At 31.4% G+C, this 21191-nt stretch overlaps 1 protein-coding gene across 2 annotated transcripts in view; it reads left to right on the forward strand.

Annotated features, from left to right (window-relative positions):
* LOC105321429 (serine-rich adhesin for platelets) overlaps nucleotides 1–21191 on the forward strand; it is a 71159-nt gene that overhangs the window by 40015 nt on the left and 9953 nt on the right. Inside the window, exons 3-8 of one of the 2 annotated variants that reach the window (XM_066080080.1) lie at nucleotides 5505–5627; nucleotides 10462–10516; nucleotides 13296–13361; nucleotides 18074–18168; nucleotides 19951–20106; nucleotides 20421–20537. The exons of the other annotated variant lie outside the window; for it this stretch is intronic. Coding sequence (XP_065936152.1) covers nucleotides 5505–5627; nucleotides 10462–10516; nucleotides 13296–13361; nucleotides 18074–18168; nucleotides 19951–20106; nucleotides 20421–20537 — 612 coding nt within the window. The remainder of the gene's footprint in view (nucleotides 1–5504; nucleotides 5628–10461; nucleotides 10517–13295; nucleotides 13362–18073; nucleotides 18169–19950; nucleotides 20107–20420; nucleotides 20538–21191) is intronic. 2 annotated transcript variants of the gene reach the window in all.

Genomic DNA, 21191 nt, shown 5'->3' on the forward strand with positions numbered 1-21191 from the left:
GTAAATTTTCACAGAAGTTTATATATATATAATATATAATATATATATATTTAAAACATTTTTGTTATGTAATCCTTTGTTATTCTAAGCTATTATATAGCATAAAGTACTTGTAAATTTGAAAACAAATCCAATAAGTTACCTGTAAGTGTCCAATAAGTTTTAAAAAACTGTCCATTATTTTAAAGAATGGACATTGAAAACTGCCCAATAAAACATAATGGATAGTAATTGTAAACTTATTGGACAGGTACATGTGACGTGTAATAAAACAAATACCATGCAAAGCCATACATCTGAAAACAAAACGAAATTTAATTAAGCATAATTAAACATAAGATAATCCAAATGAACTGATACATCTCTGAAAAATAATCCAAATGCAGTTGTATATATCTGTGGAATCAGGAAAATAGTATTCAAATCCAGATTTCACCGGTTATACATATGTGTTATAAGGATTTCAAAATTTAAATTTGAAAGAAATATTTCCCTGCTCAATGTCCGTTTTCTTAGACAAACCACTCCGTATTAAGTCATCCAAATCCTGCTGATTCAGAGGTTTTAAAAACCTATCAATGCTCTCTACTTCGTGACTGGCGTTAATCATATCTTCATCAGAGATAACAGATAGAAAAGACACAGTTCTGAATTAAATCAAAATCTGGCCCAGCCTCCATATCTAAAATGTCACTTAGAACACCATCCGTGTTTGGATGATTTTCATTATCATCTTTGAATTTTGACTGAGTTAAAGAAAATGCTTTCTCCATCAGAGGAAGACATCTCGGTACAATGAATAATAAATCAAGCAGTTCAAGTTATACCTAAAAAGTCACCTGTACCTGTCCACTAAGTAGACAATAGAAACAGAATTCTACTCAGGACTGCTTTTTTTGTTAGGGGTGGTTAAAAATAGCTCTCTTTATTTTCATTGTCTACTGGTGTACCTATTGCAGTCTATTCTTAAAACAAAAGAGGAGAATGTTTTAAGTCAGATATAAGCCTCAAACTGTCCATTCTGTGAGAGAAAGAACTGATCTCGGCCCTTCGGGCCTCGATCAGTTCTTTCTCTCACAGAATGGACAGTTTTTGGCTTATATCCTTTACATAAATATATATATATTTTTTAATATTTCTAATTTTATTTACTAATGCATTAAAACATCGGTTTTAAAACTTAAAATGTCCATTGCACTTGTACATACAGTAATTAGGATTTCCTACGCCTCTAAATATGCTAAATGACCGTTATCGCCAGTGGCAGTGTTTATATAGTAATTATCGTGACCAAGCACCTGTCACCTTTGGCTGTCTTCTACCCTTATTTTTGGCTTACTTTAATGATTTGTTTTCACTGAACATCGATTATATAGTCTATTATATAAATCAGATAGCACACAGTAGAGAAATTGAGCAGACCTAAAATGCCGCCACTGACTTCAAAGTTTCAAAAAACGTAAAATGTCAGCTGTGCGAAATAAACTTATCCTATACGGGGGGAACAACAAACATGTTAAATCACATTCGTCTTAGACATAAGGAGGAATTTCTACAAAAGTGACCAATTTTTTTTACAGTTATCAATGTACTTGTTCATATATATTTACATATTTACAAATATTTACATATTTACAAAAAAAGCGTCCGAGTTACCAAGTACTAAAAATTGACCGATTTACATCCCTAGTATAAACACAATCATAAAAAACGATTTTCTGATTTGTATGTGTGTTAATATGGAGGGTAATCGTGTTCAAAAATCCAGACATGTAAACTTGTAAATCCGAATATGCAATCGTGTTGATGTGTGAGCCTGAGCATGAATATGTGTAATTCTGATCGTGTAACCTATAAAACTCGGGCATAAACACGTGTAAGATTTGACTCAGTTCCTTCGCATGATGCACATTTTGCAACTTTATAGTTTACATTAGTTAATTAAACCTTCAACTTTGCACACTTTCAATCCGTAGTTTCTGCGTTTGTAACTTCAGGCTCGGCAATAGCACATATGACATGATACAAATTGACAAATGTAAAGTCTACAAGTTTGTCGAATTTTGACATGACCTTATATGGAAACAGTGACGTCACTGATAGAAAAAGGCTAGCTGCAGGTAAAGGCATGCCGTAATCGCCGGAATAGGGACGGAATAAATAAAAAAAATATTAGGTAAGCCTATAATCATATTATCTCTAGATAACAACATTTCATAGAGTATTATTTTTCGGAAAATTAAATTATGAGATTGGTGTACATTTTCTCAAGAGAATGTATAAAAGATGCGAGTAAAGAATTCGATCGGCTTCAGATATCCTCTTAGAACTGAAAAAATTACATTTAATGACTTTGTTTGAATACACGTGTATAAAGATATATACGCATTTTTTTTCATAGGCGTCTAAACGGGGAGGGGGGGGGGGGCTAGGGGGGGGGGGACTTAGCCCCCCCCCCCCCACTTTTTTGCCAAGTTAGACCTAACCATTAGGAACATAGCAACAGGGAGGATTCAACCCCCCCCCCTCTACTTTTTCCTCGCAACAAACAAAATTGTTCCTTAAAAGACCTTAAAGAGAATGAAATATTAATAGTCACAGTAGGTATACTAGCACCCCCCCTCTCCCCCACCACCACCACCACGGATTAGGAATTTCATGATTTGGGGGGGGGGGGGGAATTGGGCAGGTAAGATTGGAGTTATTGGTATACCCTCCCCCACGGATTAGAATTCTCATGATTATGGGAATTCTTGTCAATATTTTTCATGATTAGTTTAGCCCCCCCTATCAATTTGCTTCCGACGCCACTGTTATTAGAGTACATGCAACAAATTGTTAAAGTATATATAGGCCTCGGCTGAATTAAGAAAATATCTCCAAATGCATCCTTTAATATCGCTACCACAAAGCTGTGACAAGACACCCCCCCCCCCCCCCCCACGCGAAAAATTACACGGGGTCCGTCAGCTGAGTTGCAAAGTTATCGATAAGAAAAACAAACTATTTAAAGACATTGGTTTTGAGATTGTGATTACCCGGTAATATGAGAAATAAGAAGCGACACCCTCTTTAAAAAAATGAATGAAAATTCCAAAGATAAGGTTAACTGTCGTGAAATTAAAATGTGTATAAATTATTTTTAGAAATGTTTCTTTGCATTGTCGGCAATATATAGGAAAAAAAGCCTATCATACAGGTAAAAATTGACATTTTTTAAAAATTATTTTAAGCAATTATTACGGGATTGAGTATGACGTCCTGAATGTCGGTTCAATACAGACTCACTTTGTGAAGTTGGCTGATATTCATTTTCTGGAGAGCTAGTATAATACAGCTTTACAGCCACTTGTGAACTAGCTGCAGGTCTGTAGCTCCCTGTCTAAAAATACAGATGGACGATCTTTGAGCTACAGTGCCTCCCATAGTAAAACTTCAATTTACGGCGCACAAAAAATATGCGCTAGTTTTTTTTATTATTATGAAGATTGTGTTATTATTTATCTTTCACTTACACAACAACAAAAAGTATAAATACATGTAAAGTAACATAAATTCTTCCGCGAAAAATTACCAAATCCTTGCAGGTCGTTTATTCTAACAAATTCAGAAAAATAACAAGAATAAAAATGGGGTACTCTATATGCAATGTTTTTGCTAAAAAAATGACGAAGTTCAACAGCTGATATTTTTATAAATTATCAGAAATCAAAATCCTAGCAATTTGCATACTTCTGATATATATGTATAAATGATCTGCAAAAGAACAACTTCCTATCTTGAAAACTGTTCAAGTTATCGGTACAATAAGGGTACCTTTTTGACAGCCACTCGCCCGTCTGCAATTTTTACTATTTCAATGATCGGAAACCCGGTTAAAAATTCACTCTCAAATTTCTTAGAATTCAGAAGCAATGGAGTTACATGGGACCTCACGGCGGTCTTCGAAACCCATGCCGCTCAAAATATATTTACCCCCTTAGGAAATTTCTTGATCCGTCTCATTTCTAGAAAAGAGTACGCATTTACTTATATTCAAGTTTAAATTACATGTCAATTTTTTTAGAGATATAAGATATTAGGCATTTCCTTTTATAATACCATGAGAATGATATTACGGAAATTAGCGCATTCGTCACATCGGCAACGATTTTTTTTTGTACATGAACCTCTTCCTGTTTGGTCCAGTTTCAATCATACCGTACCTCAATTTTTTTTCTAAAAATAATACCGGTGTTTTCGATAGAAAATGTGTCGTTCATTAAGAGCTTATTGCAACAGTTTATCTGAATATTATGTTTATTTTTCGTTCATTCCGGTCCGGCGGTTACGGCATGCCTTTTCCCGCAGCAAGGCAGTTGCCATATAAGGTCATGTCAAAATTCGACAAACTTGTAGACTTTACATTTGTCAATTTGTATCATGTCAGATGTGCTATTGCCGAGCCTGACGTTACAAACGCAGAAACTACGGAGTGAAAGTGTGCAAAGTTGAAGGTTTAATTAACTAATGTAAACAATAAAGTTGCAAAATGTGCATCATACGAAGAACTGAGTCAAATCTTACACGTGTTTATGCCCGAGTTTTATAGGTTACACGATCAGAATTACACATATTCATGCTCAGGCTCACACATCAACACGATTGCATATTCGGATTTACAAGTTTACATGTCTGGATTTTTGAACACGATTACCCTCCATATGTTAACTGTAACAAAGTCACGGTGAAATTTCCCCCCCTTTTACCACAGATGATTTTAATTTTTACGGACATGTCCAATTCGTAAAAATAAAAGCGTAAAAATTCAAATCACCCTATTTTATGACAAATTCGTAAAAAATTACAGCAGTAAAAAATACCCGTTATACGGTATTTATTCTGATAATCGCATTCATGTTCAGAAGAAGGCCGAAGTTCTCTCTCTCTCTCTCTCTCTCTCTCTCTCTCTCTCTCTCTCTCAAAATCTTTTGATTACCGCGGTATATATAAAACATCAAAACAGTCCATGTTCCATACTAAAGGGAAAGAGGTTATCACCAATGCAAATTCCTGTATCGCAGTAATATTTAACGATGATTGTTTTTAAAAAAAACCCACATAATTAATACAAAAGAAATACTACTAGAAAATTATATCAGACAAAAGAAATTGAAATTGACGTACAGTGTTATTATGACCTTCATCAGTAGAAGCGTTTCTTTTAATCTTCAGCAAAATAGGTTTTGCTGTAAATAAGACATCGAATATCAGATATACCTTTTTATTCCTCTGCATAGATATCTTGGTATTGACATTGAACTTAAACAAAGCATTTTCATGTTTTGATGTAACTACTAAATGTTTTGCTGTTATATGTTCACAAATAGATGACTATCAATAAATAATAGTTTATGTTGTACCGGATTAAATACTTAAGTATTTGAAAACAATGAAAAAAATAGAATTTAATGCATGTCTGTCCAATAAGGTTATGTACAATCATGATTATTTTTTCACTTAAGGGAAATGTGCAATTTTCAACACATATGGAAGTGGCAATGTTGATGAAAGGCAGTGCAAACCAGGAATCAATCTGACTTGTTCGGAACGCATTAGTCAGTTCAAGTCCAACTCAAATATCCAATGTAAGTAAAATGCTGTTCCTCTCGTCCATATTTGAAACGTTTATTACTCGTCTGAGCTGGAAGCTCAAAGTGAGCTTTTCTGATTAAAATCTGTCCGTTAACTGTCGTCGTTGGCGTTGTCGTTGTTGTAAACTATTCACATTTTCATCTACTCCAGAACCACTGGAAAGATTTCAACCAAACTTGGCACAAAGCATCACTTGGTGAAGGGGATTCAAGTTTGTTTAAATAAAGGGCCACACCCTCTTTAAAGGGGAGATAATTCAGAATTATTGGTTTTTTTCAAAAATCTTCTTCTCAAAAACTATTTGGCCAGAAAATCAGTAACTTGTACAGTGTATCGAAGTATCCTCAGGTAGTGTTAATTTAAGTTTTTTCAAATCATGGTCCCCGTGGGTAGGGTGGGGCCACAATGGGGGATAGATTTTACATTAGAATGTATAGAGAAAATCTATAAAAATCTTCTTCTCAAAAACTTTTTGGCCAGAAAAGCTTAAACTTGTGTGGAGGCATCCTCATGTAATGTAGATTCAAGTTTTTCAAATCATTGTCCCCGGAAGTATGGTTGGGCCATAATGGAATATATGTATAGAGAAAAGTTTTAACAATCCTCTTTTCAAAAAGTATTTGAACCGAAAAACTAAAATTGGAGTGGAAGCATCCTCAGATAGTTTAGATTCATATCTGTTCAAATCATGGTCCCCGGGGGTGGGGTCACAATGGGGGATCAAGTTTTACCTAGGAATATATAGAGAATTTTTTTTAAAATCTTCTTCTCGGAAACAATTAGGCCAGAGAAGCTCAAACTTGTGTGGAAGAATCCTTAGACATTGTAGATACAAGTTTGTCTAAATCATATTGCCCAGGGGTGGTGCAGGGGGGGGGGGTAGTGTTAAGTCTTACACAGGAATATAATAAGAAATTAAAAAAAAATCTTTTTCTTAAAAACTATCAGACTAGGAAAGCTGTAACTTAAATGGAAGCATATGGTGGTGTAAATCCAGATTTGATGAAATCATGGTCCCCGGGGGTAGGGTGGGACCACAATGGGGGGATCAAGTTTAACATAGGAATGTATAGAGAAAATCTTTCAAAATCTTCTTCTCAAAAAGTATTTGCCCAGAAAAGCTCAAATTGGAGTGGAAGCATCCTCAGGTAGTGAAGATTCAAGTTTGTTAAAATCAATGTCCCTGGGGGGTAGGACGGGCATCAATGGGAGATGAATTTTAACATAAGGATGTATAGAGAAAATCTTTAAAGATCATCAAAAAAAAAACAAAAAAAAAAAAACTGTTAGGCCAGAAAAACTCAAATTGAAGTGGAAGCATCCTCAGATTGTGTAGATTCTAGTTTTTTAAATAATGGTCCCCGGGGGAAGGGCGGGGCCACAATGGTGGATGAATTTTTACATAGGAATATATAGAGAAAATCTTTAAAAATATTCTTGGAAAGTTTTTAGTCCAAAAAGCAGTAAATTGTGTGAAAGCGCGAGTCGTGCAGAATAAAATTTGATCAAAGCATGATTCCCTAAAAAAAAGGAGGGCCATAAAGTGGAGGAGGGGGGGGGGGGAGTTATAGTGAAAATAGTGAAAAATCTTCTTACTGGTACAACAACAAAAGGGGCTTGACATTTACCAAAAAAGATATGTGGATAAAAATCGGCAGATATTTGAGAAAGATCTACTGTACTTATATGTTAAGAAATTTTGATTTTGATACTGTAATGCTAATTTGATCAGAGTTAAGGCAATTGTTGCTCAGGTGAGCGATGTGGGCCTCTTGTTATGTCCTTCATTTAAGTTTTGATGTACTTATGCTTTGTTTGGAAATATATTGGTGATTTCAATTGTAACGCTCAGGTCCATAGCTAAACTATAAAGACAAACACTGAAAACTGCTTTGCATATCGAGCATGACTTACTTAGATAATCTACTAGCATAACATTTCAAAATACTTAAAAAGCGTTATGAGTTTTTGTTTTGTTTTTTTTTTTGAATGATTTTCTTTTGTTGCAAAAACCGGTATATGGAAAAGTCATATTCTGTAATAGGATGCGGGTTCGATAAGAGAACCTTCACTCTGGAGATTTTTTTCTTGTTATCCTGCATGCAAATACATATTTTGAAAATGTTGATTTAGCAAGATGTGTCTTTTGATTTTGAATATTGATATATCGATGCGGGTAAATTAATATTATAGCTCTCCTAAGCAAGAGACTCTAGTTGACCTTTCTTGATCAAAATTTGTCCGTTGTATCTCTTCTTCGTTGTCGTTGTAAACTTATCACATTTTTATTTCTTCTGCAGAACTACTGGGTCACTGTCAACCAAACTTGGCAAAAACGCTCTTAGGTAAACAGGTTCAAGCTATTCAAAACAAAGTCTCAGATCCCTTTTCAAGAGGATATTAATTTAAAATACTTGAAACTTGTTTGGCATTGGAATTGAATAAAATCTTCTAATTAAAAACCGTTATATCGAAAAGCTGTAACTTTGTTGAAACATCAAGTAATGTGGATTTTAAGTTTTGTCAAAGTTCATTGCAATGAATAGCCCCCAAAAAATTCCCCCAAAAAGAACACCAAAGAAAAAAAAGCCAAAAACAAACTAAAACAAAAAAACAAAACAAACAAAACAAAGTAAAAAACCCCAAAGCAAATGGGTTTAAATGTTTAACACAAGAATATGTGAATACTATTTGATTTTCGTTTCTTTTATTCCAACAAGATTTATTTCTTTAATGTCAAGAAAGTTTGTATTTGATACCATAAAAATATAGTTTATTTACTAATTTGATACTTGCATTAGTTAAGATGCATGTTTTTATTACTCTTACTAGATGAAATCGGGCACAAGCGTTGGAATTTACACTTTACATATTGATATAATACACTGTTTAATACATTAAACCAGGTTAGTTTTTTTTAAATTATTATTGTAATTTCTGCGTCCGATTTTTTCTTACTTTGCTTTCTTAGACTAAACACTTTAAAACTGGATGAAATTAAAATGCAACAGCATCGTGCGTTTAAAGAACGGGAAGGAATGAAAATTTTAACTGAAATTGATTATATATGCATATATTATGCGTGGCCTCAATTCTTTTTGTAGCTTCTGGGTTGAAAATTTTAATGCAAGTATACATTTTGATACAAACTACCCCTGACCTGACCACAATAATTAATTATTAGTTTAAATTAATTATGGCTTACGGTCATCATCGCTCATTTATTGAAATACGAAAAGTGTAAGTAGTTACTCTGGTGCAGGCAGTTTGTTGTTTATTTGCAATGTCAACTTATATCGTGAAAATCGTAAAAATGCGTTCAGAAAACAATGCATGAAAATATGGTTTATAAATAGTTTTAATGATAAACACATAAATTATCATGAGAAATTGTTAATGTCATTTATTTTATTAAGAACAATGAAAAAAATCGTATGAAAGATATTTTTGATGACGGGATTAGTTCGACACATTGTGGGTAAACGAGGATGTTGCTTTACCCGCTATAACAAATATTCTGCATATAACTTATACATTAAACAAAAATAAGATTAAATAAATTATTAAGATTCAAGAGAAACATCTATTTGCTGAGGGATTGAAATTTTTCAAAATAATTTTTGAAGAGTGCGAAAATATTGAAATGCCGCCGCAATAAAGGCCTCTAGATAGCTTCCTCAAAAAAAAAAAAAAAAAAAAAAAAAAAATATATATATATATATATATATATATATATATATATATATATATATATATATATATATATATATATATATATATATATATATATATATTAAGTAAAATAAGAAAACACGAAAAACGTTCAATATAGCTTAAGCGCTTTCATTTTAAAATCTTCAGAAGCTATATTATGGTAACATAGTATATATATAATTTATAACCCACGAAATGTTTTGTCATTTTTGAAATTATTCACAATCTCAAAAATATTGTATTTTTATATTCCATAATGCGTTAAATCTTTTGAAGGAAAATTGTTTTAATGAGTAGAAACTTCCATTAAAAATCTCAAAATTAAATTCAGTAGTTAATCAATTGTTTTGGAGTATAAAACTAAAATAAAACGTATTAATTAATATACGCAATTAATTAAATTACCATCTATATTGTACGAATAAGGTTGATATTCAATTTATATTTATTAGATAATTATTTTAGAAGAAATTTAGAATAACCCAAAAGGACAGTTAAAGATTGATTTTATTTAAAAGATGGCAGTTATGAATTTCAAAGTAATACTGATTGATTCGATATATTTCATGAAACTCACTGCAACAAAGTTGGTGAGCTTTAAGTCTAACATCGAAACACAATGATTTTAGATTGAGTTTATCCATTTTTCTTGAAATTACCGGTATTTGCCTAAATTATGATACCATTCTTGCACTGATTAGCAGATTATATATCTCAATATAACTTAAACTATATCTTAGTGAATCTAAAGGAATGATACCTGTTTAATTCTAATAACTGATCTAAATGTGCAGATGCTTGTGTTATACCTAAATCTGAACTAAGTTTGCAGAAATGATACCTGTGTAAAACTTTAATCTGAACTTTACTTGTAGGAATAACATTACATGAGCAAATACATATATTATGTAAAATTCTTAAAATCAATATTTCAAAAAAGATACCTGACAACTAAAGAAAAGATGATGCAACTGGGGTATTGGTTTACCAGTCATAATACAAATTTGCATGCCATTAAATGATTGACAGAGATTAGAATTATTTAGGATACCCGCTTAACTGTTGATTTGATTCGAAATTGAATGAATTATTTTTGTTCATTTTCTCTTTCAGTTACTGCATGTTATGCGAAAAGAGACAGTAGTACATCTTTATCTACTTCTACAAGGTAAATGATCTTTTACTGAATGTAAACTGTAATAAATTGTTAAATTCACATTATCCAGCTAACTGCCCTCCCAGTTTATCAGTTGCAGTGCATAAGCTTTACAGCATTTTCACTAGGTAGAACAAGCAAATTAATTGTGTAATTCATGATTATCATAGGCATCAAGCAGGCAGAATAAAATAGTGTATAATCATTAAAAGAAAGGATGATTCTGTAATTTGTGAAATTCATGACTTTCTGTTGATGGCAAACCTTTCTTGCCTATCGGTTGATTTTGACACATAATTTTTGCATTAAGTTTTAAAACATCCTTATAGAATTTGGCACTGTATATATTAAAATATCATAAACAATTGTGCTCAGCTAATATCTAAAACAAAACTTAAATATACAAAAAAGATAAAACAAATTTACAGCTGTAACAAATCATGCATCTTGAACTTAAAAGCTTGGCTATGACATGATGTTTATATGTTTTGACGCAGAGCTTAAACAAAGTTTCAGTTACAATGTAGTCTATGATTACGTACAAAGATGCAAAGACTTAAAAAAGTCAAATTATGTCCCAATAATTTTAAAGCGTACATGCTAACCCTACAGCTTTATGTGGAAGACCATTGCTTTAATACTTTTTCATACCTCCTGCTTTTGCTGAAAAAGTCACTGTTTCCTACCAAACCTGTTTTGCTGGATCACCATTAAGGTAACCGTTAATCAGTTGAATACTTTTTGACTCACAAGGCGTATTGGGCTGGTGTTTTACTTTTTACTCTTGCTCCAATGATGCTAAGGTGATAAGAGTCATCAAAGCCTAGTACTCTCCGTGAATACTTAATTCCATCACATATTAAGGTAGTACGAAACACCTGTGAAATTAATTAGTTCAAATATTCCATAAACACGTAAAATAATAGCTTAATATTATGTGAAAGAAATTAATTTAAATCTATCATCTTATGGAAATAATATAAATCATACCTATAAATCTCAAGACACAAACGTTGAGGTGTATTTTGAGTGTACTTTGACAATTTCGAAACTTACCCTTGGGTGGTGTTCGTTTGTTTAAATGCAATTGAGCGTTGTGTCTTTTAAAAATTGTGTAACTCATGTTCCATTCATAGTAAAAACCTGAAATTTTAGATGTTATCTATCACAATTGTTCAGACTTTATCCCTTAAAAATTTTAAGGTCATATTTAAAGGTAAAAGTTAAAGTATGATGACGTCATTTAGGATATTTATCAATTTTCAAACCCGTAAAATATACAGTAAACCAACTTTTTTTCACTTGCAAGAAAAAGAGGTTTTCTTCGCCGAAACCAGTTTTTGTCATACGCTTTTTAAAACAAGACGGGTCTGGATAAGGCTTGGTGACAATTTTTTGTCGTCGCAAATCAGTTTATCAGAAGTAAATCGCGAAATAAAGTCGTCTCGAATAAAGTTGATTTACAGTATATAAACCTCAATTCATCTAAAACCCACGGTCAAATGTTCATTATTTTAATATATTTATTTTCGGGCCTTGACAATCATACTGCTAAATTTTAATCAAATTTAAACTACAGTATACAATTTTTTTCAAGACCATGAAGTGTTGCAAATTTTTGTTAAAAACATCATATACAAGTGCTTTTTTACATTATCTTACATCAGAAATTACCTTAAGTTACCTGTTAGAATTTATTTCAGTGTTTGTAAACAACAAAAAGATCTTCTGAGCTTATAGCAGTACAAACATTTGTAATATCTTTAAAGTTACTAATTCACGTTGCAAATTCTAACTATAACTATTTCATTTTATACTCCACTGAAAGGAGATTCCAATGGTAGGTTTGAAATGATGTTGGCAAAAATTGCCAAGCTGGATTCCCCCCCCCCCCCCCCCCCCCAAATTTTACACATTTATGGATTTCATTCCAAATAACAAAATATTTTTAAAAATAAAGGAAAATTCAGCTTACCTGTTAAGTACTATCTAAACATCGAAAGAAAGCTCGTACACATTTGCAGCAGGGTGGATTAGGAACAATGTAGATAAAACAGAAAACCCATAGTATCAAGGCAACAGTGGTGGTCGAATAAGTGAGCTTTGGAATACATGTCTAACACCCATGAACTTTAAGCAATATGCTCTAAAGGAAGTCGTTGCATTTATAAATTTTTCATTTTTAATTTTTAATTATATAATACACTGGTTACAAGACATGATGATATCCTTGTCAAAAAACAATGAAATATATTTAACTCAGATACTACTCAATAACATAAAAATAATACTGATATCTACTAAGTGCCACGTGCCAATTAGGGCCAATTTTATGAATTATATAATTTAATAGTAATATTCATGGACACAAATACGTAGAATCAAAGCATAAAAACGTTAAATTTATGACGTCTTTCAGAAATTAACCTTATTGTATCACAAACGTCAAGGAATTCAATATATAATGAAGTTTTGGCAAATGTTCAGTTTTTAGAACATTGTTCTTCTGAAATCTATCTTAATAGAATTAGATTAAATTTAAGGTACCTTGAATAATTTGTAAGTTGTCAGATGTTTTAATGAAAGCATAAATAGATGTATGAATAGAGATTAGTGCATTGACTATATGCTATTTCACATCTATTCAAAATATCTTTGAGTCATTGTTTGTAAATACACATTTGATAAATTAATTATGACATTGTTGAGGTATACTTTTAAAGATTCAGAAATTATTTAAGTGCAAATTTGTCTGTGTTGGAAATGGATATTGAATTTTTTTTAATTTCAGTCCAGCTCTAGTTACATCAAACAATTTGACATCAAATGGAGATATTGAAAAATCTTCAAAAGCCTGGTAAATTTCTTTGCTTATGCGTAAAAACTATTATCAATGAACTAATAATTTAGTTAATTATTATACAGATTTAGCGATCATTGTATATGTATTTACCCAAAATTAGTTTCATGACGGGATGGTCCAATTTGTAATTATTCATGTACACGACAGCATAAGAAAAGTTTTAGCAGTACTTAAAGCCATATCAGCTGGGTTTTTTTAAATTTTATTTTACTAGAAAAACCTGTTAGTATGCAAAGTCTACATCTAACTTAATTTTTATGATAAATAAGATTTGAAAAAATCAAGATTTTTTGTCAGAAGAAAGATTTCTCTTCTAAGGAGTACATAGCAATTTAATTTTTGTACAGGACGAAAATAATTCAATTTCGCTTCAATTAAGGCTTCTTAACAGCGTTTCCAACAAAACTAAGGCTAACTGAGATTAAAGTAAAATGATATTTTTCGTCATTATAGTAGAAAATAACATTTTCGAAAAATAAAAATCGGCATAAAAATTGCAGCTCATATTGATTTAAACATTGTTTACAAATTTTATAGAAAAAAATTCTTACGTTTAGGATTGTAAGTGATAATTTTTATTATGAGTTAAACTTACATTGAGTATTTGGTCTTTTTCAATTTAGATATAAACACATTTTTTGGTTAAGATTTTGACATTGTCTCGCTGATTGAAATTATTTTTATTTACTATTACATTACATTTTTTATTATGGAAAATATTTGATAAAAAATTAAATCAAATTTAAAGCAAGATTTGTAAGAATAGTAACCCTTTCAAAGTGATTAAGTCATTTATTCAACTTTAAACTGCTCAAATTAAATAGAGTCAATACAAATTGCCCTGAAGACTAACCGCCCCTCATACAACCGAAAACAACCTGCCCTCAATAAAGGACCACTAACCCCCAATGAAGAAAACTCATCCACATATTTTATTTTAGATATTTTTCTATGATTTGTTATATTCAGTTTTTGGTTTTTTTATGTTTTTCTTTAAACTCTTTTCATTAAGAAAGCTTTCGGTCACAACTTTAATTCATTTATTATTTTTTAAAAATTAAATTCACTTTGTAATCGGCAAATGCAGTGTATGTATAATGATTGACCAATCTGTTTTCTATTATTTATGAAAAAAAATGTTCCTGATAGAGCATTGTAGCAACCTCTAATGATACACCGTCCACTTATGATATAAATAATGTTGCATAAGTGGTCAGGATGTTGACCACTAATGATATAACTTTATCATTAACGAACAACATAACCGTCCACTAGTGATATAATTTCAGATTTATATCATTAGCGGTCAAAACTCGTAACCCCTAATGATAAGGCAAAAAAATGTGAAATAAGTACTACCTTGACCACTAATGATATACATTTGCACACATGTTTAATTGCATTAGTGGATTGGTTTGCAACCTTTAATGATATAATATGATATAATATAATATACCTGCGCTCTATACTTACAAAGGCAAAATTTCAAGGAAAAAAAGACAATCATAGACAATGGTGACTAATGTTGAGTCTAATTTGTTAGACAACCTCTGTATAATGTTGAATAAAGATTTGATTTTAATACGATACTACATAAAAATTGGTTAAATTGGGAGGGTGGGTGGGGGCAAGTTATTTGATCATATATATATATATATATATATATATATATATATATATATATATATATATATATATATATATATATATATATATAGTCTTTTATTGTAATATACACCAATCTGAAATTGCCCCTGACATTTTGCCATTTTACTTGAAATGAAATAGTCGCATAGAGACAGAATACATACAACGGATGACTTCGTTTGTTTACTTCAAAATCCAAATTAATCATCATTAAACAAAAAATCAGTTGTGCTAGATATTTTTTGTAGAGGAAAAATTTGAAGAAAAGCAATTTCACGATATTAAAAAATTATTGTAAAACTTTTAGAGGGATTTCATTAACATAAAAAGGTCCAATTGATAAGACTTTTGGCTATTGTGGTCTGTAGTACAACTGACGGTGCATCATTAGAGGTTGCTTCATATGAAAAATTAAATGATTGAAGTCGGAAAATCAACCTTTGAAATGTCAAATCAACCAAGTCGGCAAATATAGCGGACAGTATGAAAGAGTTATGGTTTTGAAACTGAAACTTCTAAGTAAATACATTTACAGTTTGACCATGAAGAACAAGTAACACTTCTGTTCAAAGACAGTTTAAAACTCTGAAGTCGGAGTCAATTTTCAACAAGGTCAATTTTTAACGTGTCGATGTCATAAGAGGTTTGAAATATATTTCCCCAGGTATAAATTTCACGACTTTTGGTCTCAATTTTCGAAGTTTAACAAAATTGCTTGTCTTCAAAATTTTCATCGACTAAAAATATCTAGCACAACTCCTTTTTGTTTAATAATGTTCAATTTGGATTTTGAAGTAAACAGACAAAGTCATAAATTGTATGTATTATGTCTGTATGCGACTATTTCATCTCAAGTAAAACGGCAAAATGTCAGGGGCAATGTCAGAATGGTATATTACAATAAAGGACTATATATATATATTATCAAATAACTGCCCCCCCCCCCCAATTTTATCCAATTCTTATGAAGTATCGTAACGTATCGAAATCAAATCTTTATCCAACATTATACAGAGGTTGTCTAATATATTGGACTCATCATTAGTCATCATTGTCCATGACTTGTCTATCTATGACATCGCTTTAGTAGATTTTGTTTGCAAGTGCAAATGTCGTCATTTTTCCTTGATATTTTGCCTTTGTGAGAATAGAGCGGAGGTTTACTCATGTACGATTCGACACTACATATATTCCCTGCTACATAATGCGTATAAAGAAACTATTAATCTTAGTCTGTCCAATTTCAACTCTTGGTACAAAAGTGTAGTCTATTTTAGTAAGAAAATTAACATTTCACTCTCTATATATAAAAAAGTACAAAACCACATGTTTTAAACAACAAGTTAAGAAAAACTTTTAAAAACATTTTTTAAATTACTGGACATTAAAACGTGAAGAGAGCTTTAAGGGGCATGGTCATTTGCCGGGCTGTTATAAATTCATGTATGTGTATGTACTTTATTATATGTAAAATCTCCCTTTTAGGCATTTCTGTCTAATATCTGTATTCTTGTATGGCCTCTGGGCCAAAAATTGGAAATAAACTATTATTATATTATTATTATTATCATTATATAATATTAATTATTTAAGAAACGGACTCAATGTCTACCTAAGTTATACGAGTATAACCTGGGTTGGGGCAGTTTACGCTTTGTAATCCGCGAAGCAAATTATAAAAAAGCGTAAATTGCTCAAACCCAGGTACATGTAATACTTGTACGAGCATAACTTGGGTAGACATTGCGTTTATTCCTTATAATTTATTTTTCTGTTACTTACTGTACAAATTGAGAACGTTTATTTTTAAAAATGATATTAATCTGTTCAAAATTCAAACGTAACGTCAAGTGGATCCTTACGTTTTTGACGTTGGTGCATTGTGACGTGTCTTGTGAGGTACAAACCAGGTTATCCAAATTAACTAATTTTTTTCTATCCAATCAAATGCTGCTTTACAACCAGATTTAAATTATATCATATTATATCATTAAAGGTTGCAAATCCACCCACCAATGAAAATTGAAAAAAAATTAATGTGTGCAAATGTATATTATTAGTGGTCAAGGTAGAACTTATTTCACATTTTTTTTGCCATATCATTAGGGGTTACGATTTTTGACCGCTAATGATATAAATCTGAAATTATATCACTAGCGGACGGTTAGGTTGTTCGTTAATGATAAAATTATATAATTAGTGGTCAACATCCTGACCACTAATGCAACATGATATCATTAGTGGACGGTGTATCATTAGAGGTTGCTACAGAGCATATAGAGGAAATTACTATTTAAAGTTGTAAAAAACCTTACACTTATGTTGTAAAACCAATACAGGTTTGCTTTCAACGATCAAATGATAGAGTTTTGCTTTTCTTGTGATAATGATGATAAATGAAATAAAAAATCCAATAAGATCTTAAATCATCAAACACAATGAAGATAAGAAACAAACTGTTTATCGGTCAGGATGCTAAAATGAAAGCACAGGAAAAAAACCCCCAAAAAACCCAACAAAACATATTGAAGTTGTAAATGTATGTACAAGTAAACCAATTTCAATAACATGATTATCTGAAAAATACTACGAATAACGAACTAAAGTGTAAACAATATCTCTTTTAGTGCTTCTTTATAAAAAAAAACATTCCAATGTTTATATTAAATAGGTTTTAGACGTTTAAGTAGTATTTCACAATCAAGAATCTTAATGCATAATTTATTCTGTGATTTTTACAATATCACAGAAGTAACAGAATTTACCAAAGTTAAAAAAATATAAAACATGTCAGAAATTCGGGGCGAGTTGTCTTGACTTGATGAGGGTTGTCCTCGACTAATAGCAGATTGTCTTATGGACAAGATGTCATCATTCACTTAAATTCATGGAAAAGATTTTGATTATATATATATTGACAACATGTTACCTCTCCCGAACTCAGGTTACTAAAAAACCTTGTGGTCTCGTTTTGATCATAATTCCTATGACTTGATTGGTAGAGAATCCCAAACTGTGATACCGTAGCTTGAAACTCAGTAGTTTTTTTTTTATTTAAGGATTTTCTCTATTTTTACTGGCATTGCTGTCTTCCTGTCTATTGCTGCGATTTTATTCATCCGTGGGTATATGGATAATCTACTGTGCAAAATAGGTAAAATGATTTTGTACTTTGTCCATACAGTTATCAGCTAGAAATGAGCTAAAATAGTTATATTTGAAGAGATGCTATTCCATGCAGTAATAGTTATCGTAGTATATGAATAGAATTTATATATAACCCCCCCCCCCCCTCAAAAAAAATTGTTCTATGAAATCAAATGTTCATGTATAATTAATGTAGTAATCATCTTTTTCCTATGAGCATGATTATTTCAGCAGAAATTGAAGATTCTTATCAGCATTTCCGATCACTCATTGTTTTTATCAAGTCAATATAGTAAATACCAAGAGTTTGTAATGAAACAAAGTCAAAGCAATTAAGCGTTGCTAGGTTTTTTTTTTTTTAAATTGATAATGCGTGTGATCATGATATGAAGAAAATTAGACATAGAGATTAAAAAAGCCAAAATTTTACAATCGCAGCATTAAATTAAAAATATTAAATGCATATGAAAATGATAAATAGTTATATACAACGTCAAATCATCTTTCAAAATAAAGTGAAGCACTTCTTTTAAGTTCAGAATAGCACTTTGTTGTATAGGTTTGTAACAAAAATTGATTCAATCCGCAAGAGTAACCAAGGACTATTGAAGGTTTTATATACAGGTTTTATATACAGTTTGTGATAAATTACCACAGATTCTGATTTTTCAGAAAAGAATTCACAATACTGGCTCGTAGCATACTGGCACTGTACCAGTTATCGGCTAAAATTTAACGTTTTCTTTTCGTTATTCCTTATTTCTTGATATTTTTGGATAAAACTTGACATACTTTAAAAAGTGAACTCCTTATTTATCAATCTGTTAGTTTATATCATTATTTAGAACCCAAAACATCTTTTTTTGCTTTTTAGCGCGCCCCGAATTTGCCGAGTTTTTACGATTTACTGTACCAGTTATCGGCTTTGTAATAATAACATAGTTAAATCCGTGTTCATGTCGATTTTATACTCTGCTAAATGTAGTTTGAATTATGCCACTTGTGGGGTCAGACTAAAGTAGTCGGGGTCATGATACATTATAAACAAATCTCTAAAATTATTCGTTTATTATCAGACGGTAATACGCCAAATCGTAGACTATTCAGGTCATAATTATGCAATCAGGCGTTCAATTGCGCTACGAATTTGTCGGAAATTTGTGAATTCCTTTTGTTTATACATGTTAAATGTATTGATTTTATATGTGAAATCAAAGAAGGGATATAATAACGTATCACAAAGAGGTAATATTCTATTTTTAACTTATTACGTCACTTCCCCCACTGCTAAAAGTGCAAAGATGTAAACTCAGCGGTAAACAATGATCGTTTAAGCTCATGTATAAAACATATTCAAGGAAATTTTCAAGCAAACTTACTTTTCTTTATTCGAAAAAGACGACTGAATTAAAAAATCTTGGATTGTTGCGTGCTTTAAACCCGAACTCTCAGTTTAGCCGATAACTGGTCTTAGCCGATAACTGGTACAGTACCAGTAGTCTTTGAAAGTTTGGAGAGGTTGGGTGAAAGGGGGGGGGGGGGCAGGCTCATTTGAAAAACAATAGCATGTCAAGAATTTTTTTTTATTGAAAAAAGAAACATTAATTCGCAAATCATAAAAATCCTTATCCGTTTTGGGAGGGGGAAGGAGTATGCGTTAAAAAGTAAGAACGCTTCTCCTCGATAGTTCGGTGAATTATATATACACCTTGATTTCATAAAGTTGATGCCTTCTCTCGGTGAGCTTTGTAATCTCTGATTACCTTATGTTTTATCTTTTAAATGACAGTTTATCTTGTAGAAAGTCAGGAATTGAGTGACATAGTGAGGAATAAGAAGAATTTAGAACAACAACCATTTTTAAGGAATGAGGTGAAAGATACATCAGAAAGTCCCCCAACATTTAGGCATGAAGATGAAAATATAACTGAAAAAAGACGGAGTGGTTAGATTGTTATTAGTAGAGTTCTTTGTAATTGTTTTTTAATAGTCATAAAGTCATTAAATCTAATAGAACCTGATTCTTTTTCAGATCTGTATTCAGAAAAAGAAAAATGCTTTTATCTTCTTCACCTTTTGATTTCGTTTACATCAAGCAAGAGAATGTTAAAACATTAATAAAAATATTTAAAAATATCCTTGTTAATATATGACATAAAACTATCATGTCATCTCCACTTACTTCCATTTTGTTATAAATGTGCAAATTCGAGAAATCTGCGATTAAAACTATTTAATAAAGTTTCTATTTTCATTTAGTTAAATCTGATGCTAATGATCCTGCAGGCATGAATGAATCAGATTCATCAGAGCATTTTGAAGATGCTTCGTCTTCTCCGACAACCATAAAACAAAAGAACTCTGAAGTATCAACAGGTAACAAGTAAAATGCAGTAGGTTCATTGTAAAATCTTATTGTTTGTTTCATAATAATATCACAGTTGTGTTTACCAATTATCATTGCTGTCGCGATCATAACCGAACACAGTGTATCGTAACCAATTGGATGGTCATTTGCAATTGGAATCTAGTCTGAACCACCAGTATGTTTGCAATACTGTTTTGTATTTAAGTCCAGCGTTTTCCTGACTTAAGTATTTAAAATGTGGTCCTTAATATTTTTCTTTTTAGAATTTACAAGCGAACGAACGAATTAATTTTTCAATATTTTAGTTCTAAATCCATTCTGTCCACCGAAAAGCACATAAGGCAGATAATTCTGGTATTTTTGTTGAAAATTATCACATGATTTGAAATTGTAAGGAGAAGTATATGTAAGGTACTTTTAGGGTGACCAACATATCACAACATTAGTATTGGTAAGTTCGAATTTGTGATCACAGAAAGATTAAACATATTAAGAGAGTGGCATTGTCAACGGAGAAATTACCGTAATTGTAGGATATTGTGTGCAGTCTATAATTTAGGCTGTGCCAAGCATTCTGGATTGTTTAATAAAGCTGAATTCTAAGATTTTATTGCAAGAGCAAAAATATTACATTTATATATTTGGTACAAAGCAGGAATTGC

This window comes from Magallana gigas, chromosome 3 (assembly GCF_963853765.1).
Source record: "Magallana gigas chromosome 3, xbMagGiga1.1, whole genome shotgun sequence".
Classification (NCBI taxonomy): domain Eukaryota; kingdom Metazoa; phylum Mollusca; class Bivalvia; order Ostreida; family Ostreidae; genus Magallana; species Magallana gigas.